Source organism: Scardinius erythrophthalmus (assembly GCF_964197995.2).
Source record: "Scardinius erythrophthalmus genome assembly, chromosome: 4".
NCBI classification, from domain to species: Eukaryota; Metazoa; Chordata; class Actinopteri; order Cypriniformes; family Leuciscidae; genus Scardinius; species Scardinius erythrophthalmus.
In genome coordinates, this window is record NC_138224.1 from 426,855 (window position 1) to 450,488 (window position 23,634).

At 43.3% G+C, this 23,634-nt stretch overlaps 1 protein-coding gene across 20 annotated transcripts in view; it reads left to right on the top strand.

Annotated features, from left to right (window-relative positions):
* eps8a (EGFR pathway substrate 8a, signaling adaptor) overlaps positions 1-22,395 on the top strand; it is a 41,814-nt gene extending 19,419 nt beyond the window's left edge. The window contains exons 2-23 of one of the 20 annotated variants that reach the window (XM_081363108.1): positions 3,375-3,434; positions 4,612-4,673; positions 4,994-5,044; positions 6,993-7,060; positions 7,781-7,942; positions 8,526-8,675; positions 8,759-8,841; positions 8,930-9,066; positions 9,167-9,240; positions 9,324-9,450; positions 10,146-10,234; positions 10,340-10,414; positions 11,094-11,242; positions 12,560-12,728; positions 13,260-13,384; positions 14,580-14,700; positions 15,161-15,301; positions 15,392-15,427; positions 17,283-17,496; positions 17,581-17,764; positions 17,845-17,977; positions 21,355-22,105. In XM_081363108.1, coding sequence (XP_081219234.1) covers positions 3,400-3,434; positions 4,612-4,673; positions 4,994-5,044; positions 6,993-7,060; positions 7,781-7,942; positions 8,526-8,675; positions 8,759-8,841; positions 8,930-9,066; positions 9,167-9,240; positions 9,324-9,450; positions 10,146-10,234; positions 10,340-10,414; positions 11,094-11,242; positions 12,560-12,728; positions 13,260-13,384; positions 14,580-14,700; positions 15,161-15,301; positions 15,392-15,427; positions 17,283-17,496; positions 17,581-17,764; positions 17,845-17,977; positions 21,355-21,459 — 2,490 coding nt within the window. In that variant the 5' untranslated portion in view covers positions 3,375-3,399 and the 3' untranslated portion in view covers positions 21,460-22,105. Of the gene's footprint in view, positions 1-3,374; positions 3,435-4,611; positions 4,674-4,993; positions 5,045-6,992; positions 7,061-7,780; positions 7,943-8,525; positions 8,676-8,758; positions 8,842-8,929; positions 9,067-9,166; positions 9,241-9,323; positions 9,451-10,145; positions 10,235-10,339; positions 10,415-11,093; positions 11,243-12,559; positions 12,729-13,259; positions 13,385-14,579; positions 14,701-15,160; positions 15,302-15,391; positions 15,428-17,282; positions 17,765-17,844; positions 17,978-21,354 lie in introns of all 20 variants that reach the window. The other 19 variants (XM_081363114.1, XM_081363102.1, XM_081363113.1 and 16 more) reach the window with 19 other exon arrangements.
* Positions 22,396-23,634: the final 1,239 nt, after the last annotated feature.

Consider the following 23,634-nt stretch of genomic DNA (forward strand, 5'->3'; position numbering starts at 1 on the left):
TTTCACGCTTCTCTTCACAAACCCACTGAAGAGACGACGAGAGAATTTAAAGCGCTTCCTACACAAACACAGAGCGAACATCATCCTCCTCACTGGACGACTGAGACGTTATTATATCACGCTGGAAAAGAACACTTCATTAACTTATCAAAACTTTATTTCAGAACGTGCAGTCTTTTAAATGTTTCAAAAGCGTTTCTTCTTGGTTATGTGAGCGTTAAGGGAACATTCCACTGTATCATTCTTCAAACATTATGAGAATGTTACTTTTGAATGTTCTCTGAACAGTAACAGTAACATTGTAACAGCAACATAGTAACAGTAACATTGTAACAGTAACATAGTAGGCTATTTCTAATAGTAACATAGTAACAGCAACATAGTAACAGTAACAGTAGGCTATTAGTAATAGTAACATAGTAACAGTAACATCGTAACAGTAACAGTAAAATAGTAGGCTATTAGTAATAGTGACAGTAACATTAACATAGTAACATAGTAACATTTAAGACCAGATAACTTTAAATGAACATTCTATTAAGAACGTTTGTTCATAACTTTGAATGTTCCCTGTTAGCTGGGTTTACTGTAATATTATACTTTAACATCATTCAAATAATGTCATTATTTGTTCAGCGACGGGTTTGAGAGATTCACCCGTTAATGTGTCACAGTCTGACCTGTATAAGATTAACTGTGCTAAAGGGTTTCCAGTCACCTTTAACCTCACGCCGCTGCTGGAACTGCTTTCATTTGCCTTCATAAGTTGTGTTTCGAGTGCTCATAAAGATCTTAATATAGCTGTGTTTAATAGGATCAGGACAGCGAGCGCTGAGGATTCTGGGTACATACAGGCCTGGAGACGCAAACACAAGAGATAACGGGATTAAAGATGTTTAAGAGGAATAATGTTCAGCATATGGACACACAAACACAACAGAGATATTATTGAGCTTGATTGTGTTGATTTGAAATAAATACTTAAATATATTATACATTTTTTGGTATTACATATATTTATTATATTATATATATATATTTAAAATATATATTTTTTATATATTTTTGTGGTATTTTATATGTATATATATAATTTTCTTTATTTTATTCATTATTTTTGTTATTGTTATTAAGACATCAAATATAGAATCCCGTGTATGAAGGTAAAACCCGTTTGTGATGTGAATCATTAGCAGCTCCTGATTTAGAAACACTACAGATTGATGCTTCTAAATGAATCATTAGAGTGAATCGACTCAGTTGAGCTTCACACACACAGATCAGAACATCGAATGATTCATCAGACTCCGTTAGACCTGTGCTAATTAAAGTCCAACAGAGGTTTATTTTATGGTCATGTACAGATCTTCTAGTTCAGGACGCGACAGAGGAACAAAGTTTCCCAGAATCGGTGTGTCCCAGCATGCTTTGCGCTGCAGTGGATAATCACAGACCTGTGTGAGTTTGTAAAGCTCCTTACAAATCCTCTTAAAGATTCCAGAGCGAGGAGAAGCGGCTCCATCATCACCGTCGCTCACGCCAGGCTGTGAACAGGTACGAGTGCGTGTTTCAGCACACATGTATGTTCATGAGAGAGAGAGAGGTTGTTCTGTTTGCTGTGGTTCAGAGCTCAGATCTTCACACACGTGAAATGATTCCTGAATCACTGCGTTTGTTGTGGATCCCTACAGAACTCATTAGTTCCTGTTGTTCTTGCGTCACTGTGTGAATGTGAATCTGAGTCATTCAAAGATTCATCTGGTGTGTGTATACACTATACAGGCTCAACCGTTTGGGTGGGATAACTCAGATTTGTATGTTTTTGAAAGAATCTCACAAATCTGAAGCAGCAAAACTGTGTTCAACACTGATAATAATCATAAATGTTTCTTGATCATCAAATCCTCATATTAGAGTGATTTCTGAAGGATCATGTGACACTGAAGACTGGAGTAATGATGCTGAACATTCAGCTTTGTTCACAGGAATAAATTACACTTTACTGTATATTCACATAGAGAACAGATGATTTACATTATAATAATAATTCACTGTTTTTACTGTATTTCTGATCATGTAAATGCAGGTTTGGTGAGCAGAAGAGACTCTCTCAGAAACATTAGGCTAAATATTGTAATTATTCCAAACTTCTAGTGGTTGTGACTGGTTTATGGTGAACCGGGACATTAAACGTGATCATCTTTCATAATGAATGTGTGTTTCAGTGTTTGCTGGTTTATTTCAGTCAGTTTGAACATCTCAGTCTATCAGTGAATCAAACTAATCAATCATTCATTCAGTCAGCAGAGGCTGAACCGGATCTTTCTCTGTCTGTCGCTGCTCTCGGGTGAGTGTTTGACCTCGTGATCTCTTGAGTGTGTGTGTGTGTGTGTGTGGGCGCTTGTTTATGATTTATGATGACACGCATTTGTATAATGACATGGGTATACACTGGTATTACAACGTAAATGTGGTTTATAAAGATATTTATTTTTCCGTGTGTGTGTGTGTGAGAGAGAGAGAGAGTGTGTGTGTTAATACATCATAATTAATACATTTGATTACAATAATGTGAAAAAACATAACAGTTCATTAGTGAGTAGGCAAAAAGACGCAATGATGTAATATAATAGAAACTAAATATTTGACACATTTGTAAGATTGTGTGTAACTGTGTCTTCACACATGAGCAGTAGAGCTGGGTGAGGGTCGCTCTCGTGTTCTCGTGTTCCTCTGTCTCACACTGACGGATCCTGACTCTCGTTACTCAGTCAGTCAGATTAACCTGTTAACGGCCCACGCCGGGTTAATTATAGACCTGCGGCCACACACACACACGCACACACACACACACACACACTCACTCACTCACTGACTCACTCACTCTCTTACACACACACACACACACGCACACACACTCACTCACTCACTCACTCACTCACTCTCTTACACACACACACACACACGGAGGAGACCAGGCCATCTGATCATTAACCAGCAGCATCACACCAGTTACCCTTCATCATCATCTTCATCTTCATGCTGTTCAGCCTCTAAATGAGTCGTTTAGAGTTCAGAAGATGATGATGATGATGATGAAGGTGATGAAGATGAGGATGATGATGATGATGAAGGTGAGTGAGATATGAATGGCATCAGCATCTGTGTCTCTGTGTGATTGACAGCTCTCTCTCCCATGATTCCTGGCGTCGGTGTATAATTAGCCGTGATTGAGGTCATCATCCTGACCTCCGGCGCAGAGGGAGTATTATGGGATGTTCCTGGTCATGTGACGATCAAAGACTCAAAGAGTTTGCTGGTGGGTTTGCGTATGTAAAGCTGGTGTGTGTAACGCTGTGTTTGTTGTGTTTCAGGAGGATCTGTGTGTGAAGTCCAGACATGAACGGATACAGCGCAGTCTCTGCGCAGATGAAGTAGGTCTTCATTATCATCATCATCATCATCATCACTCACAACAATCACAACATTATTCAGAACACATTAAAGATGCTGTGAGTTCATATGAGCTTCTGAATGTGTGGAAAGATCCAGAAACTGAGCAGATTTACATGCGAACATCTGAACTTCTACTAAATGTTCTGTGAACGTTACGGGAACAGTAACATTGTATCATTCTTCAAACATTATGAAACGTTACTTTTGAATCTGAACGTTCTGAAACAAGTAGAAACATTTAAAAACAAACATCCAACTGAAACATTCCAGAAGAAACATTCCATGATCGATGTATAAATTATGTTTTTGTTCTAGTGTTCTGAGAACATTATTAAATAACAGATAACACTGAACGAACATTCTATTAATGTTACTGGAAGAACGTTTGTTCATAACTTTGAGAGAACCTTGCCAGAACGTTCTGATGTTTTATTATTGATGTTTCCTCTGATCCTGATCTATTGGACACATTCATTATTGATCTGTCGCACAATAAGTGTGACTTACACAATGAAACAGATCAAGTGTCCACTTTACTCATTAACCACACACACACACGCTCACACATACACACATACACTCTTTCACACACACACACACACACACACACACACACACACACACACACTCACATTTGTGCAGCACAATAATTATTATTTAACTTGCGCGCAATCCAGATATAGAGCAGAGAAAGTGTGAATGTGAATTAACGCTCTCTCTCTCTCTCTCGATCTCCTTCCCCCTCTCGCACTCTCTCTCTCTCTCTCTCTCCCTCTCTCTCTCTCTCTCCCTCTCGATCTCCTTCCCCCTCTCGCGCTCTCTCTCTCCCCCCCCTCTCTCTCTCTCCCTCTCTCTCTCTCTCTCTCGATCTCCTTCCCCCTCTCGCGCTCTCTCTCCCTCTCTCTCTCTCTCTCTCTCCCTCTCTCTCTCTCTCTCTCTCTCTCCCTCTCTCTCTCTCTCTCTCCCTCTCGATCTCCTTCCCCCTCTCGCGCTCTCTCTCTCTCCCCCCCTCTCTCTCTCTCTCTCTCTGCCTCTCTCTCCCCCTCTCTCTCTCTCTCTCTCTCTCTCTCTCTCTCTCTCCCCCTCTCTCTCTCTCTCTCTCTCTCTCTCTCTGCCTCCCCCCCCCCCCTCTCTCTCTCTCTCTCTCTCTCTCAGCGGTCACGGCTCGCGGTCTCCAGATGTTCCTGTAGGAAACTCCAGTGGTAAAGCTCTGTACGGTACGTGTCTCCCCCTGCTGTCTGCTGAGGGAACTGCAGCTCACACACTTCGTCACCATAACGGGATTGTGTTGATCAGAGTGTGTGTGACATACAGAAACTTGAAGATGTTCAGTGTTTTGCTCTTTAGAACGAAAGATTCATAGGGATATTCGTCTGTATTGGGGGTCAGTATTTCACCATGATAATAGTATATTTTTAGTCAGGTCAGCTTTATTTCTACAGCGCTTTATACAGTACAGATCGTTTCAGAGCAGCTTCACAGTAATAAATAGAATCAATGATATGTGTGTGTGTTTTCTTTGCACCATCGCTCTCAGGAACAGATGGAGTGTATTTTCTGCACACTTCCGCCAAACACAAAAAGAAAGGTAGAAGCTGTGTGAGTGAGTGTGTGTGTGAGTGTGAGTGTGTGTGAGTACGTGAGTGTGAGTACGTGAGTGTGAGTACGTGAGTGTGAGTACGTGAGTGTGAGTACGTGAGTGTGAGTACGTGAGTGTGAGTACGTGAGTATGTGAGTGTGAGTATGTGAGTGTGAGTATGAGTGTGAGTATGTGAGTGTGAGTATGTGAGTGTGAGTATGTGAGTGTGAGTATGTGAGTGTGAGTATGTGAGTGTGAGTATGTGAGTATGTGAGTGTGAGTATGTGAGTGTGAGTATGTGAGTGTGAGTATGTGAGTGTGAGTATGTGAGTGTGTGAGTATGTGAGTGTGAGTATGTGAGTGTGAGTATGTGAGTGTGAGTATGCGAGTGTGAGTATGCGAGTGTGAGTATGCGAGTGTGAGTATGCGAGTGTGAGTATGCGAGTGTGAGTATGCGAGTGTGAGTATGCGAGTGTGAGTATGCGAGTGTGAGTATGCGAGTGTGAGTATGCGAGTGTGAGTATGCGAGTGTGAGTATGCGAGTGTGAGTATGCGAGTGTGAGTATGCGAGTGTGAGTATGCGAGTGTGAGTATGCGAGTGTGAGTATGCGAGTGTGAGTATGCGAGTGTGAGTATGCGAGTGTGAGTATGCGAGTGTGAGTATGCGAGTGTGAGTATGCGAGTGTGAGTATGCGAGTGTGAGTATGCGAGTGTGAGTATGCGAGTGTGAGTATGCGAGTGTGAGTATGCGAGTGTGAGTATGCGAGTGTGAGTATGCGAGTGTGAGTATGCGAGTGTGAGTATGCGAGTGTGAGTATGCGAGTGTGAGTATGCGAGTGTGAGTATGCGAGTGTGAGTATGCGAGTGTGAGTATGCGAGTGTGAGTATGCGAGTGTGAGTACGCGAGTGTGAGTACGCGAGTGTGAGTACGCGAGTGTGAGTACGTGAGTGTGTGAGTAAGTGATTGTAAGGGATTGTGGGTAAGTGAGTGTTACTATGTCAGTGTGATTATGTGAGTGAGTGAGTGTGTGTGTGTGTGTGTGGGGGGGGGGGTTAAGTGAGTGTGAGTATTTGAGTATTTGAGAGTGTGAGTAGGTGAGTGAGTATGTGAGTGAGTGAGTGTGTGTGAGTGTGAGTAAGTGAGTGTGAGTAAGTGAGTGTGAGTAAGTGAGTGTGATAAGTGAGTGTGATAAGTGAGTGTGAGTAAGTGAGTGTGAGTAAGTGAGTGTGAGTGAATGTAAGTGAGTGTGAGTAAGTGAGTGTGAGTGAATGTAAGTGAGTGTGAGTGTAAGTGAGTGTGAGTGTGTGAGTAGGTGAATGTGTGTGTTTGAGTGTGATTGTGAGTGTGTAAGTATGTGAGTGTGTGAGTAAGTGAGTGTGACTATGTCAGTGAGTGTGTGAGTAGGTGAATGTGTGTGTTTGAGTGTGATTGTGAGTGTGTGAGTAAGTGAGTGTGACTATGTCAGTGACTGTGTGTGTGAGTAAGTGAGTGTGACAATGTCAGTGTGACTATGTGAGTGTGAGTGTGTGAGTAAGTGAGTGTGAGTTTTTGTGTGAATGTGAGTGGGACTATGTGAGTGTGTGTGTGTGTGTGTGTGTGGGGGGGGGACTGTGTGAGTGTGTGTGTGTGTGTGTGTGTGTGTGTGTGTGTGTGTGTGTGTGTGTGTGACCTTTCATAGACTTCTCTTGTTTCCTTCAACTCTCCCTTCACACACACTTCAAGTGTGAATCCTGTGTGATTGTGTCTGTAGACACACAGATGTAGTTTCCAGCTGAATCTGCTCCTCACACGCGTGTGTGTCTGATGTGTTCAGCGTTACACGTCCACACGGAATCTGTAGCAGCATCAGATTCGGCTCCAGAACTAGAACAGAAGATGTGAATCGGTCTGCAGATTCCGTCTGGACGAGATGGTGATGTCGTGTGTGTGAGTGTCTGTGTGTGTCTGTTTCCTCAGAGCAAAGGAAGAATTACACCAAGAACAGCATCAACAGCCTGACGGACACGTCGCAGTATCATGTGGAGGTACGGCGTAATATCACTGAACATTACTGTCGTTTAAAGGGGTCCTTTAATGTCCTTTTCACAAGATGTAAAATAAGTCTCTGATGTCTAGAGTGTGTGTGTGAAGATTTAGCTCAAATTTTATAGCATGTTAAAATTTCACTTTTTGAGGGTGAGCAAAAACGCACCGCTAGTGTGTGTCCCTTTAAATGCAAACAAGTGGATCATGTAGAAGCAACAGGACATTTCTGAATGGTTAGTTGATGAATTTCTGTAGCTGATGTGGGGTTAACTATCTTCCAGCCATTGATTAGCATATTCTGGCATGATAATCTATAAATCGCGTTCCCGGGGGCGGGGTTTATGTAAATTTTAGGGTTAGTGATGTCACCAAACCCGTGAAGAAGATCATTGTAGTTCCTACCAGCCGTTTGTTGTAGTCCTTAAAAAGCGATTTCTGTAAAAAATCTCCCTTTGCTTTGAACTTTGAGCGTTGTAACTTTGCAGATGTTGTTTATGATCAAACAGCAACATTATAGCAAATAGCCAATAGCAACCAATAGCAAACCACAACCATCCAATCAATTCCTGACTGTCAAAATCAAGCCCCGCCCACATTCGTTCTTGTTCCAGAAGCGTTTCGCACGATATACGGCACAATAGAAGAGAAAAGACCAGTGCAACTTCAATCAAAATGTCTAACCCTGTTAGAGACGCTGCGTGTGTGTTTTCCTTCCGCAGCATCTCACCACGTTTGTGATGGACCGTAAAGAGGCCGTTCTGACCATCGAGGACGGCGTGCGGAAGCTGCGTCTGCTGGACGCTAAAGGGAAGGTGTGGACGCAGGACATGATCCTGCAGGTGGACGCCAAATCCATCAGTCTCATCGACAACGACAGCAAGGTACAGGAACACCCGTCCAGGGGTGTGTTTCCCGCACAGCGCCGTAACTCGTGCTTCACTACTACAGTACGATGCGTCAACTAGCTCGTCACGTCTGTTTCCCTAAACCAAACTGTTGCAAAGTGGTCGTTTTCTCAGTTAATTTGCTTTATTGCCAGATTCAATCATAGGCTCGTTCTTACGCACTAGAGCTCGTTCACACATGCGCACTCTTCAATAGCGGCACTTTAAATCTCTTGACAAACTAAAAGGTGTAAATGACATTAGTATGTATTCTAAATAAAATACACAGGTTGGGTTGTATTGAATGTTATTATCTTATTTTACTCAAGATAAAAATTTACTGAGTCCACATGTCATGCAAACTAGAAACTCTGCTTCTACAAGTCGAGATCTGTCTCTCCAAACACACAAAACTGCGATGCTGTTTGCGAATGAGACTTGTTGAACTGCTGATAACGACAGAACTTGCGACCATAGTTGGCTAAAGATGCTTTTGGGAAACACACCCCAGAGCTCTGAGTGCCGCACGCATGTGGGCTGATCACACATGTGTGTGTATGTGTGTGTGTGTGTGTTACAGAACGAGCTGGAGAACTTCCCCCTGGGCTCGGTCCAGCACTGCCAGGCCGTGATCAACGCCTGCGGGTACGACTCTATCCTGGCGCTGGTGTGTAAGGAATCCGGTCAGGGGAAAGCAGACCTGCACCTGTTCCAGTGCGACGACATCAAGGTCAGCGTTCGTGAGTGAGTGCAGCTGTCAATCATTCCTGACGACTCTTCGTCACTAGCGTGTGTGTGCTTTGACTCCCTCAGGCCAACTTAATCCACATGGACATCGAAAGCGCCGTCAGCGATCACAAGAGCGGGAAAGTGAAGAAGAGGCCGGAGGCGCTGAAGTAAGATGATGAAGATGATGGTGATGATGATGATTATAATGGCTGTTGCCACAGTAATGCAGCATCCGTATCTCTGTGTGTGTGTCAGAATGATCCTGAAGAGTGACGGGACTATCCCCCCACCCCCGGGAGGCCCCGCCCCCCTGCCTCCAGTAGCTGTCAATCAAGGAGACGCCAAGAGCCGAGTGGCCAGTTGGACTGCCTGGACCAGTGAGCAGCAGGACTGTGAGTCGATCAGGAAACACGAAGTGTGTCTGTCGTTCCCATTCCAGAGCACGTCTCACTCTGTGTGTGTGTGTGTGTGTGTGTGTGTGTGTGTGGTCAGGTGATCCGCAGAGACTTTACACAGAGGTGGACGGGTCTGCTGAGATGAGCGCAGCGCAGGTGGACAGAGATGTGGTGAGTGACTTCACTGGTCCTACATCTGTCTATGTGTGTGTGTGTGTGTGGTGCAGATGGTTAAACACTGATGTGTGTTACAGCAAATCCTCAACCACGTTCTGGACGACATCGAACACTTCGTCACCAAACTGCAGAAAGCTGCCGAGGCCTTTAGTGAGCTCTCCAAACGCAAGAAAACCAAGAAGAGCAAGAAGAAAGGACCTGGAGGTGAGCGTTTCATCATCACATGATGCGTCCAGATCCTCCTCTTCGTCACAAGGGTGTAACGAGTGTGTAACGAGTGTGTCACGAGTGTGTAACGAGTGTGTCACGAGTGTGTAACGAGTGTGTTACAAGTGTGTCACGAGTGTGTAACCGGGTGTGTCACGAGTGTGTAACCGGGTGTGTCACGAGTGTGTAACCAGTTTGTCGCGAGTGTGTTACGGGTGTGTAACGAGTGTGTCACAGGGGTGTGTAACGAGTTTGTCGCAAGGGTGTCGCGAGTGTGTCACGGGTGTGTCACGAGTGTGTAACGGGTGTGTCACGAGTGTGTAACCAGTTTGTCGCGAGGGTGTCGCGAGTGTGTTACGGGTGTGTAACGAGTGTGTCACGGGGGTGTTTAACGAGTTGGTCGCAAGGGTGTCACGAGTGTGTAACGGGTGTGTCACGAGTGTGTCACGAGTGTGTAACCAGTTTGTCAAGAGGGTGTCGCGAGTGCAACCATGTTACGGGTGTGTAACAAGTGTGTTACGGGTGTGTAACGAGTGTGTCACGTGTGTGAAACGAGTTTATTGCGAGGGTGTCAAGAGGGTGTAACGAGTGTGTCGCAAGTGTGTTGCAAGTGTGTCACAAGTTTGTCACGAGTGTGTCAAGAGTGTATAACGAGTGTGTAACGAGTGTGTTTGCTGTGTGTCTTTGATCAGAGGGAGTTTTGACGCTGAGAGCTAAACCTCCGTCTCAGGACGAGTTTGTCGACTGTTTCCAGAAGTTCAAACATGCCTTTAACCTGCTGGTGAGTGACGTTAACCAGGTGTAAATCAGGGATAAAATGAATATACTTACTAATGTTGAGCTGGAGAATCTCATTAATATTCTGTGTGGTTGTTTGTCGTTGCAGGGGAAGTTGAAGAACCACATTCAGAACCCCACCGCTGTGGATCTGGTTCACTTCCTGTTCAATCCGCTCAGACTGGTACGTGTTCTGATGGTGTGTGTGTGTGTGCAGTAGTGTTGTCAAAAGTACTGACTTCGGTACCAAGTTGGTACAGAAATTAAAAACATGTGAATCTTTGAGCGCTGTTGAGTGGAATTGTAAACACCTCTGATTGGCCGTTGTGTTCACGAGATACAATGATCAACGCTTCAAAAACATGTTGTAAATATACATCAATGACGCTCTTCAGCGAGCGCTTGCACAGATACACACAGGAGCGTTTGAAAGCAGGCGTATATATGCTTTCAAAATACTTTCAAACACTCCCGTGCGCTGATCATTGTAGCCAATCACAGACATATCTGATGAGTGCGTGAACACAACAGCCAATCAGAGGTGTTGGTGATTCCGCTCAACAGCGCTCAAAGATTACACCAGACGCCAGGCACTGTTTGTGCAAATGTGCGGCTGGAGCGCGTTAAGGGTTTTCTGTTAGAACGGTGTGTGTTAGCGGCCCCTAAGTTAATAACTAATGATCGTTGCGACGGAAGTGAATCAATCCAAACTAACTTCATCTGGACAATAACTTTATTCTAGAGCTGCTGTAAAGCCTAAACAATCTCTGTTACTGTAATCTCCTATTATCACTGTAAAGCTGCTGTGAAACATCTATATTGTTAAAGTGCTGTATAAATGAAGGAGACTTGACTTGACTCAGGTGATCCAGACGTCTGGAGGGGTCGATCTGGCCAAAAGCGTCATCGTTCCCCTCCTCACCAGGGAAGCCATCGAGTTCCTGCACGCGTCGGGCTCTGCGGACGAGAGACACCTGTGGGTCACGCTGGGAGACGGGTGGACCAAGTGCAGGTACTGATGCTCTTACTCTCACACGGGCCTGAAGAACGTTATTTTGTTCAGTCTGCCGGGTGAAATCGTACTCGCTTTTTCATTAGACAACCAATCGTTTCTTCATTGAGGCTTTTAGAGAATTACTCTTGCTTAGAGTCTTGCTTCCCCTGCAATCATAGTTTCACTAATACTTTTTGAGAATCGCTTATTCTCGCTTAGACCAATATTTAAATCTCTTAAAAGAACAAAATTTGTTAATACATGACTTACTATCTTTAAATCAACATTTAATTTCTTAATAGAACAAACCGACCGATATTTGATAGAATAAAACTGACCGATATCTAAATCTCTTAATAGAAGAAAACGACCGATATTTAATAGAATAAAACTGACCGATATTTAAATCTCTTAATACAAAACGACCGATATTTAATAGAATAAAACTGACCGATATTTAAATCTCTTAATACAAAACGACCGATATTTAATAGAATAAAACTGACCGATATTTAAATCTCTTAATAGAAGAAAACGACCGATATTTAATAGAATAAAACTGACCGATATTTAAATCTCTTAATACAAAACGACCGATATTTAATAGAATAAAACGACTGATATTTGATAGAATAAAACTGACTGATATTTAAATCTCTTAATGCAAAACGACCGATATTTGATAGAATAAAACTGACCGATATTTAAATCTCTTAATGCAAAACGACCGATATTTGATAGAATAAAACTGACCGATATTTAAATCTCTTAATAGAATAAAACGACTGATATTTGATAGAATAAAACTGACCGATATTTAAATCTCTTAATAGAACAAAACGACCGATATTTAATAGAATAAAACTGACCGATATTTAAATCTCTTAATACAAAACGACCGATATTTAATAGAATAAAACGACTGATATTTGATAGAATAAAACTGACTGATATTTAAATCTCTTAATGCAAAACGACCGATATTTGATAGAATAAAACTGACCGATATTTAAATCTCTTAATGCAAAACGACCGATATTTGATAGAATAAAACGACCGATATTTGATAGAATAAAATTGACCGATATTTAAATCTCTTAATAGAACAAAACCACCGATATTTAAATTGGTTGATTGAACAAAACCGACTGATTCACAGCAGCACTGGTATATGTGATAGACAACACAATAAATTCAATATATCTAGATCTAAACCTGGAGGATTAATCACATCATTGTTATATATCACATCATCCGGCTCTAAACCTTGACTGTGTGAGTTTCTGAAACGACTGTGAAAGCACCAGATAAACGTGACTCTTGTCTTGTGTTGAGGTTGGAGTGGCCGAAGGATCACCCGTTCCCTCGGCACACGCTGCGTTTCCGCGATGGCTGGGAGCCGCCGGTGCTAGTGTCGCGCGAGCAGGACGTAGCTCAGCTAGCAGAGACGCTCAGCGCCGCTCAGACCGACATCCACAGACCGGGAGATGGATCGCCGAGAGACGTGAGATGCTCTTCCTCCTCTAAAGCCGCGTTTCCACCGATATTACCCGGAACAATTTATCCCAAGAACTTTTTCTCCCCCAGACCTGTTGCTGTCTAAAGTATCGTGAGAATTAGGCTAATTAATCCGGTGACGTAGGACTGCGCGCGACTTTACAGTTCCTGCTGGATTTCATCCTCTGAATTTAAGCTTAACAAAGCCTGAACCTCGTCGTCGGTCCATCGTCGTATCTTTAAAGTCCACTGTTGATTGGAATAGCAGAGAACTGTTCCTGCACACACTCAGCAGACGCTAATAACTCTTCATTATGTCTACCAGGAAAACGTTCCTATGGGAACCATTAGTTCTCGGGGAACCATCCTGGTGGCTCGTTCCTATAACTGAGTTCCCAAAACTATCCGGTGCGAAAGCCCCTCGAGTCCCAAAGTCCCCAGTTCCCGGGGAAAGTTCCTGCGGTGGAAACGCGGTTTGAACCTCACAGTGGGACGTGTTCTTGATGTGTTGAAGTGAACGTGTGCTTTGTCCCGCCAGCATCCGATGCTCCAGGACTTCTCCAGCACAGACGGGTACAGTACCTCTCCTCTCAAGCGTTTGCAGGGGCTGGAGCCAGACATGGCCGTGGCTTTTAAACAGGCGCTCAGCCGACACGTAGATAGGTAACACACATCTGTGTTAGAGAGCCGAACCGCACGCCCTGGAGAACCGGCTCACCGCGAGCGCTCCTGCTCTGGGCTTCTCTAAACCTCTCAGTCGGTTGACCCGAGGAAACTCTCTCTCTTCTCCAGCTCTGAGACGCTCCTCCACGGCGGCCGCGGTCTGAACATTCATCAGTAGATTCAGCATTTACATGTGTTTAAGATGTGTTCTTCCTTAGTGTTTCTATTTCTGTAAATATCAAAATATTCTTCAATCAAGATACATGTACAGGAGAGGCAAAACTACTGAAGATATTAAGTCTTGTTTTCTGAAAAATGTATTGAGTTTGTTTAAAGTCGGCATGAAAGGGAAGTTGTGCTGGTCTTTTTTCCTCTATTGTGTCTCATATGTGATGTGCACCGACAAATCATTCACCATAAACTCTGCAATATTCCATAAAACAAGAAGTCCATTTTGATTTTATGGTCAGTGAGGTCAGAAAAAATCAAAGGAAAAACAAGATTATTTTTCTGACCACACTGGTAGATTTTTTTTTCTTGTTTTAGCAAAAAACAACCTCAAATAATGTTGATACATTTTTCAGAAAACGAGACTTCATATCTTTAAGTCAACATTTAAATCTCTTAACAACCGATATTTAAATCTCTTAATTCAAATGGAAAACAATATTACTTTATTCTTGTTTTACATAAAAATTTCCTTAATTTTGATTAAAATTCTTTTACAAAACATGACAGTTAAAGCTGCTCTAAGTGATGTCACGCGTTTTTTAGGCCAAAACATTTTTTGTCCCATCCAGCAAACATCTCCTCCCCATCCGCTCGCTGCCTGTCCCCTGAACACACTGTAGGAAGGGCAGTCTCTGCAGACACCACAGGCTCCACATACAGACTGGGCTCACCCGCTCCACCAAACATAACAAACTGTTCCAGCCAATAACCGACCAGAAGGGTTTGGGGGTGTGGTTTGGGGGGTTAGTGCGCGGATGAGGAGGAGGGAGGGTCGAGCTAGCCTCCGTTTTGTTTGACAATACTTTAAAGGTCAACAAGAAGTGACGTCACCCAACATCACTTAGAGCAGCTTTAATATCTTCAGTGATTGTTCTCCAGTAACTGTGTCTTGATTGAAGAGTGTGTAGATATCAGTGCTGGAAGCGAGCCGAATCGGTCATGTTCACTGGTGTCTCCTGTCCAGAAGCCTGGGAAACCCGGAGCCGCACAGCCGGACGCCGCTGAGGAACTTTGCCAAATCTAAATATGACTTTGTGGCCAGAAACAACACTGAGCTTTCTGTGGTGAAAGACGAGGTGGTGGAGGTACGGTCATGTGACGTGTTGGTCTGATTCTCTCTCACACACACACACACTCACACTCACACACACACACTCACTCACACTCACACACACATACTCACACACACACACACACACACACACACACACACACACACACACACACACACACACACACACACACACACATACACACACACACACTCAAACACACACACACACACACACACACACACACACACTCACACACACACACACACTCACACACACACACACACACACACACACACACACACACACGCTCAAACACACATACACTCAAACACACATACACTCACACACACACTCATACACACATACACTCACACACACACATACTCACACACACACACGAGGTGGTGTAGGGACGGTCATGTGACGCTGTGATGTCAGCGAGTCGTGCGTGTGTGCGGCGTTGTGACGTGTTGTTCTGATTGGTCGTCAGGTGCTGGACGACAGGAAGCAGTGGTGGAAGGTGCGTAACGGCGCGGGCGCTTCGGGATATGTGCCGAACAACATCTTAGAGCTGAGCCGGGCGGTGGACCTGACGGGCCGGGGCGAGCCCATCTACAGCCACACCATACAGGTGACCTCATCACCTCTGACCTTTAACCTTCACCCCCTCATTTTGCTTCATCACACAATCATTGTTTGTGTTCATCTTTTCTTCTTGAAGCTAATGATGCCAAAAAAGGAATTTGAGTTGTTTAAGGTAAACGACTGTGTGTGTGTGTGTGTGTGTGTGTTCAGTTTGTTTTGGTTTCCTGCTTTAGTTTAGTTAGTTAATCTCTCCGTGTGTGTGTTTTTACCATAGATTGTAATAGCGTAGTGTGCGTGACGTCACCTGTAGGTTTACGAAGAGTGTTTTTGAAGCCGGAAGTGGGCGGAGCCGGCCGTCGCCATCTTGGTAGTGCGTCACAGCGCGCGATTTTATGGTGTTGTGATCAACCGTAAATGTGCAGCGAGGTGGATTAGCTGAGGTGACGTGACGTTAACAAACAGCTAGCGGTGACATCAGCAGCAATCCACCCGTCACTCAAGTGGCCACGCCCTTAATTATGCAGAACTTTACGGCTGAATATAATTTAAACGGATGAGTTATAAAATAATTCACCCGCCTCACAGTCGTCATGAAGAGCAACATCAGCTTTATAGACCAAAACCACTTTTTGCGTTAGACTGTAAACATGTTTTATTCTGCTGTAAAGTTGAGCGTTTTAACATGCGCGTCTATGGGATTGAGTCTCTTCTGCTCCTCTAGTGGCCAGTGCTTTTACAAACATTCCCGTTCATGCAGTGTGTAATAGAGCTGATGTGAATGTAAAAGCTCTGAAAAGTTACTCGACAAATAAATGATTGTCTCCTAAAAGAAAGAAGAAACTGCTGAAACCAGTCAGTAATTCCAGTCTCACATGTAACTAATTTGCATAATCCCCGCCTCTGGTCCTGATTGGCTGAGCAGCGTCTCTTAGCTCCGCCCTCAAACACTGTAGTGTATCTGAGACTGGAAGAGTTTGGCTCGTGTTGTTCGTGTGGAGAAGACGCTGTTTTCTGAGATTGATACGGTGAAACCCACGCCATCGTCACTGTTCGTATCACTGAGATCAAGAGCTGAGATTCAGATATGATAATGAGCGTTTGCTTTCTGACCAATCAGAGCAGAGCAGCTCTCAGAGAGGCGGAGCTTAGAGAGACTGAATCTCCGAACGAAGCGTTTCAGACACTGAGAGTAAAGAGCTGACGCTGCAGTGGAGATCATGAGGAGATTACAGTGCTTTACCTTGGATGAATGTGAATCTGTTCTAGGAGACGTCAAAACAACATCAGGAACCTTTAAAATAGTATAATAGAGCACTTTAAACGCTTAAAACTGCAGAAAGTATTTATAATGAGCTGCATAGAGAAGTCTATGGAATGATCTTATCCAGATAAGTAAATGTGTGTGTGTGCGTGCGTGTGTGTGTGTATGTGCGTGTGCTTTATTTGCTGTGTGTGTGTGCGTGTGAGTTCAGTTTGTTTTGATTTCTTGCATTAGTTTATCTCCGTGTGTGTGTGGGTGTGCTTTATTTGCTGTGTGTGTGTGTGTTGTGTTAAATTTCATTTTCATGTCACTCTTCATCTTTCTCTCAAGCAATTACTGGGCGAGTTAAACGAGGTAACTGGATTATTTTGTCCCACAGTCATTGAAACACTCATAATAAATTGTTTTTCATAGAGATTACTGGTCTTCAGGATGTGTGTATCACACACACATGGTGTATATTATCTGTCTGTGCAGATGCAAAACATTATTAAATCAGTATTATTCATGAACTACTGCTGATCTGTGCGTTATAGACCTCATGAAATCAGATTTGTGACTATAATGTTTTTTTGAGCGAGTCGTCAGCTTTGTCTACAGATCGTTTCAAAGCAGCTTCATAGTAATAATGATATCAGCGGCATATGCAGGTTATTTTGATAGTTGATTTCCTGTCTGAACAGGAAGTGCATCATCAGGTGTCTGGTTTCATGGGGTCTTGATGGTGTGACTGTTGTCTGAGTGTGTTTGTGTGTCTCTCGTACAGAAGCAGAGATCAGATTATGTGCCGAAGCCGTTGGTGACTGAAGCCCCGCCCACGCCGACGCCCCCTCCTCTGCCCCCCGCTGCTCTGCCCCCCGCAGCCACGCCCCCTCCGCTTGCTCCGCCCACTGACAGCGGAGGACACACCCCCAACGCCAGCGAGAGCGACAGCGTGACGATGAGAGACCATCAGAGAGAGAGACCCGCGCCGGCCAACCGTACACACACACTCTCTCACACTCACACACACACAGACACACACTCACACTCACACTCACTCTCCTCATGGTTGTGTTCCTCAGGGCGTAAGTCGAACATGGAGGAGGTTCAGGACGAGTTGATGCACAGACTGACTCTGGGTCGAAGCGCTCAGAAGAAACTCTCGGCTCCGTCTCGATCCTCGAGTCTCCCGGCGCTCAACATCACGTACGACTCCACGCCGGAGGAGGTGACGGCCTGGCTACAGCTCAAGGGCTTCAGCGCTGTGTGAGTGAACACACACACTCACTCACACACACACACACACACACACACACACACACACTGACTGTCCTCATGGTCTGCAGGACGATCAACAGTCTGGGTGTGCTGACGGGCGCTCAGCTCTTCTCTCTGAATAAGGAGGAGCTGAAGACTGTGTGTCCTGACGACGGCGCGCGAGTCTTCAGTCAGATCACCGTCCAGAAAGCGGCTCTCGAGGTGATTAGCCTCTTTATTCACCCTCCTCTCCTCTCTCCTCATCCCTCTCTCCCTTCACCTCTGCTGATGTTTCTGTGCGGGGTTCCCACGGGCCCTCGGATCCTGCAGAGTTTGGCAATCTGAAAAAAACATTCAAGGCCCCTGGAAAGTTTTTGAGAATAAACTCACGCAGATCCAGATCCTCGAAAGTGCTGGAATTTATTCTGTGCGAGAAGTTTTCTGGAAAAATTGCATATGATTGCATACGCGTAACTAGCGTAAATCAAGCAAGCTTGTGCACATAGGCCACGAAGTGTTGGCGAAGTAACACATTAGCGGAGCTATTAGTGGTACATCTACAAAAGTGTTGGCGAAGTAACACTACAAATGTGTTGGCGAAGTAACACTACAAATGTGTTGGCGAAGTAACACTACAAATGTGTTGGCGAAGTAACACATTAGCGGAGCTTTAGCTCCGCTAATATGTTACTTCGCCAACACTTCATGGCCTATGCGCACTAGCTTGCTTGATTTATGCTAGTTACGCGTAGTTTATGCGGTACGTTAAGTGTTTCCAGCGCGATGTACTTTGTGTTGTACGAAACTACTACGGTGGAATCTCAACGTTTCAGACACACGCCAAACACTGCAGAAATAGTCTCAGTAACATCCATCCAAAAGTTCATATCAGATCATTTTAGAGTACAGTAGAAAGGTTAGGGTTAGTGCAACAGTGCAGTAGAACAATAGAAGCCGTATATTCCTCAGTTTTATGCAAAACAGAAATACGACAAATAGAATATCAGATCTCTGTCATGTGACCAAAAATAAATGCAAAAAAAGCTTTTCTGCATAGTTGTAACTAAACTAAACACGATGTAGCCTTGCTCCCACTTGAAATGTGTCCACATTAATCCGTGATTTGAGGGTATTGGATCTGGAAAGTTACCGAGGAGTGGGAACCCTGTCTGTCATCATCACATACATCACAACCATTCCTCAGAGTAACAGAGTTCCTGACGTCGACCCGATCGATCCGCTGGTTAGCTAAACTGGTTCTGCTCAACGCTGGCGAGTGTCGCTCTGGTTTTTCTGTGGTGTTTTTACTGTCTGCAGGTTTTCTTCTGAGCCTCCCGTGATCTCCACACGTCCACGTTCCTCTGAAGGTACTTTAGTTGATCGTAGTGAGGCTAGAAGCACAGAAACAGTATTGATACATTCTTCATGGAACGTTCGTCTAACGTTTTTTTAAATGTTACTATTTGGTTCAGATTCAAAAGTAACGTTCCATAATGTGTGAAGAATGATACAATGTTACTGTTCCCGTAACGTTCACAGAACCAAGAAGAAACGCTTTATAAACGGCACATTCTGGACATTCAGAAACAACATTCCCTAACTTAGTAAGAACCCTTACTTCTGGTGCTCTTCGCGTGTCGTCAAAAATGACAGAATTATTTTAATTTTTTTGTCAATTAAATGAATGTACTATATTTTAGTTTAATAATGTTTTTTATTTAATATTTTGTATTTTTAGGGGATTTTATGGTACTAAATTATATTTACGGCATATTTATAATCCATTTATTCACTCTTTGAGCATAGACCTGAAAATTACATTTCCAACTCAAACTGGTAAATCTAGAACGCTTTAGAGCGACAGACTGAAGTTTGATCTCTTTATAAACACGACACTTGGCAGATTATTGCTGAAGTGAAGAAACGTTTTAAAAAGTGAACTTGTGAAAAAGTAACAGAATTTTACGTGTATAATTATGAAAAATGCACAGAAATACTATTTTAAATTTTATATGAAATGTATATTTTCAAAAACATGTTTTACTCTAAAACTGCAAGAAGTCAAAGCCATGAATGTAAGCGAGTCGTGTTCCAGATGTGAGTCTGATATCTGATAGATGATCTTCAGAGAGATGTTGTTCGGCTGCAGTTCCTCACGCTTCCACTAGAGGAGATTCGTCTCGTTCATCATCTCTGAGCGCGAGGAGCTCAAGTGTGAATATTGTTTACAGGATCATTAAACCCGTTCAGATCATCAACATGAGTTATGTGTGTGTTCACACAGCAAGAGCCGAAACCTTTACCAAGTTTCACACCATTCCGATGAAGCAAAAAATTATAAAAAAAACTAACCGAAAAACATTTGACCGAAGAGCACCAGAGGGTTAACTTCACATAACTAACTTTGAAAATATGTTCACATTGAAATATGATACTTAATAATCCTCAATAACATATGGATTTTTACATGCAACTGACCTTCTGAAACTGTATTTGAAATTATAGAAGCAATAAATAAATACTCAAGTCAAGTCAGATTTATTTCTATAGCACTTTATACAATACAAAGAGTTGATCAATTCATAATTTTGAAATTATTTTTAATTATCAAATTGAATTTCCGCTGTAAAGCAGCTCTTTATTCTCATCCCAAAGTGTGTTCAACTGAATATTGCCTAATTTTCTTTTTTTAAGTCTTTTGGAAAAGACGTGAGTTTACTTGTGTAATTCAGTCAATCTGCTGTCTTACTCCAGTCATTTCTCCATCAATCATTAGTTTATACATAGAGTTAGAGTTTACAGATATTCAGTGACTCTCACACCTCGACTAGTTGGACTCGAGCCGCTGAGACTGTGTGTGTTCCCCTTTCAGCACATCTGCTGTTCATTGTCAACGAGATAACGGTAACACTTTACAGTAAGGTTCATTAGTTAACATTAATGTATTAATTAACATGATCTAACCATGAGCAGCACATTTGTTACTGTATTTATTAATCTTTGTTAATGTTAGGTAATAAAAATAAAGCTGTTCATTGTTTGGTCATGTTAGTTCACAGTGCATTAACTAATGTTAACAAGATTTTAATAAAGTGTTAGTATATGTTGAAATTAACACATACTTAAAAAAAAGATTAATAAATGCAGTAGAACTGCAGTTAAATGATTAGTTCATGCTAATTAATGTACAGTAGTCAACATGTGAAGTGGATCCAAACCTTTCATCAGAGTTATACACGACTTTTGAACTCTAGCCGTTGAACTTGTCTCTATGAACTTGTTTGATCCTCTTCAATTGTTGGCGACTGTAGTTAACGAATGAACCGTACTGTAAAGCGTTACCGAGATTTAAATAGATTCTGTCGTAGTTTCAGGAACAGACGCTTTTCCCAGAATCCCTTAGTTTAAATGCTGAACCTTCATCGTCACTCACTCATTTCTGCCCTTCCTCTCTCTCTCTCTCTCTCTCTCTCTCTCTCTCCATCACGCTGCAGGTGTTTTGAGGTATGATCTTGTTTAAATGAGGGTGTGTTGTGACGTGTGTGTGTGTGTGTGTGTGTGTGTGTGTCTCACTGCTGTCTCTCTCTCTCTGTGTGTAGAGAAGCTCGGGCTCGGAGTTGCAGGAGATCATGAGGAGGCGGCAGGAGAAACTGGCAGCGAGTGATTCTGGCGTGGAGTCCTTCGATGAGGGCAACAACCTCTGACCTCTGACCTCTGACCTTTTACAGGACGCCGCGGAGCGCGCTCAGTTCGCTGCCATTATGCGCCGCCGCCAAGAACTCTTGGACCCGTCCGATAACGGCACCGGCTCGGACGCGGACGAACACGCGTGACGTAGAGAAACGAACATCGCAGAAGTGTGTAGTTTAGTGCCATCCGGTTCTGCCTTCATCCCGCAAAACACTCAGATATACTTATGATCATATTTATACTTGCAGAGAAAACGGTAACGTCATGAATCAGGACATCAATATTCTGGAGCAAATGTTGATTTGATCTATTATTCACTACTTGAACTTCAGTCAGATTATTTATCCGCCGCTTTTGAATGTACGGGGAGAATTATGGGTCAAGCTTGTAGATTTTTTTTTTATTATTATTATTTACTAGCAAGATAATATTGTTTTGTACTGAATTGTACTGCCAAAAGAGAAGCTTTATAAATGTAATGGAAATGTCAGATTCATTATTTGAGTTTCACAAGGACGTTGGGCCAAAATCCTGCAGTCTCGTTCTAGTGATGATGATGATGATGATGCCATCAAACCTTCAGAAATATGATGATTTATACGCCGCACGTTCAGTCTGAATATAAAGTGTGTGCAGAATAAATGGAATCATGTGACCTGTGTGTGTCGTTTATGATCATGCGTGATTGAATCAGTAGGAATTGAAACGAGACATGATCTGATGTTGGTCGTTGTGTGAGGAAACATCTCACCCTTTAACCTTGAGTCAGTCAGTCCAGCTCTGGTTGCGATCACATCATCAGTCTCGGTAGATAATCGTCTGTTTCGTGCAGGAAAGCCTTGGTTCAAACCCCACCTTTGCTTATGTGTTTCATCATTTACTCAAGCAAACAATAAAAGCTCCAAACACTGATCACTGAATCAGGAGATGAGGAGTTGTGTTTTCATCATGATGGCCTGTGTTCAGATCCACCACTGCTGGTTATATTCACCGCTGAGAGTCGGGTCGTGATGGGCGAGTGGTTAAACACGCGGTCTCTGCGTGCGAGGCTGCGATAGAGACACGGGGTCAAATCTGACTTTAACTGGTTTATTGTAGAATCACGGGGTCACAACAGTGATAAATGAGTTCCAGCAAGTGAAAGCCAAGAGATCTGTGGCTCACAGGTATGAGCGCTGCCTCATGGTCCAGAAGTTCCCGGTTCGAATCCCAGTCAGATCTCCAAGAAATCAACTAATGGAGAGTCTGCTGGAGAGGACAAGAGACTGGAGGAATGAGGAGCAACCCTAGTCAGGATCCTGGTGGAGCAACTGGTTATTTAGGAAAACCAGCTGTAAAATTGTCGACTTAGTCTCAGAACTGGATATTTTTTATATAAGTACACATTTGACGTAAAAGATAACCACTGCTGGTTATGGTGCGAGAAATCCCCAGGAGGAGGAGTTTGGATATTCCCTCCCCCCTTCGTTTCCGACCGTCTCGGTACATCCTGTCAGACCCAATCGCTTCCGATGCCTGTCTCGTCTCATGATCAGGAGACCGTTCCTCAACGCAACCACGCTTCAGTGTCCAGGCCGGTTTCAAACCGGGATCCTCCCAACCGGGGAGAACAAGCTCAAACCACTGAGCCACTGGAACTTCCACATGAACACCTATTTTTTTGGGGGGGCATGTCTTTTATATTTGGACAAAACTAAAGCAGTTTTACTGACAAGAGATTTGAACCCAGATTCTCCACATTGAGGAGCAACAACCAAACCACTGAGCCACTGGAGCTTCCACTCTTCCCCCTCTTTTTTGGGGCAAGTCTTTTTTATTTGGACAAAACCAATGAAAATAAAGCATTTTAACAAAGAATGGTATTCAAACACAGATTCTCCACATGATGAAGCGACACTCAAACCACTGAACCACTGGAGCTTCCACTCACAGAACTTTTTTTTGGGGGGGGGGGGTCTATTTTATTGGGACAAAACCAGTAAAACTAAAGCAGTTTAGCAAAGAATGGAATTCAAACTCAGATTCTCCACATGATGAAGAGACACTGAACCACTGGAGCTTCACTCTTGCACTTCTTTTTTGGGGGGTCATGTCTTTTATATTTGGACAAAACCAGTGAAACTAAAGCATTTTTACCATCAAGAGGGATTCGAAGCAGGAATTTCCAAATCACTGGGCCACTGGGCTCA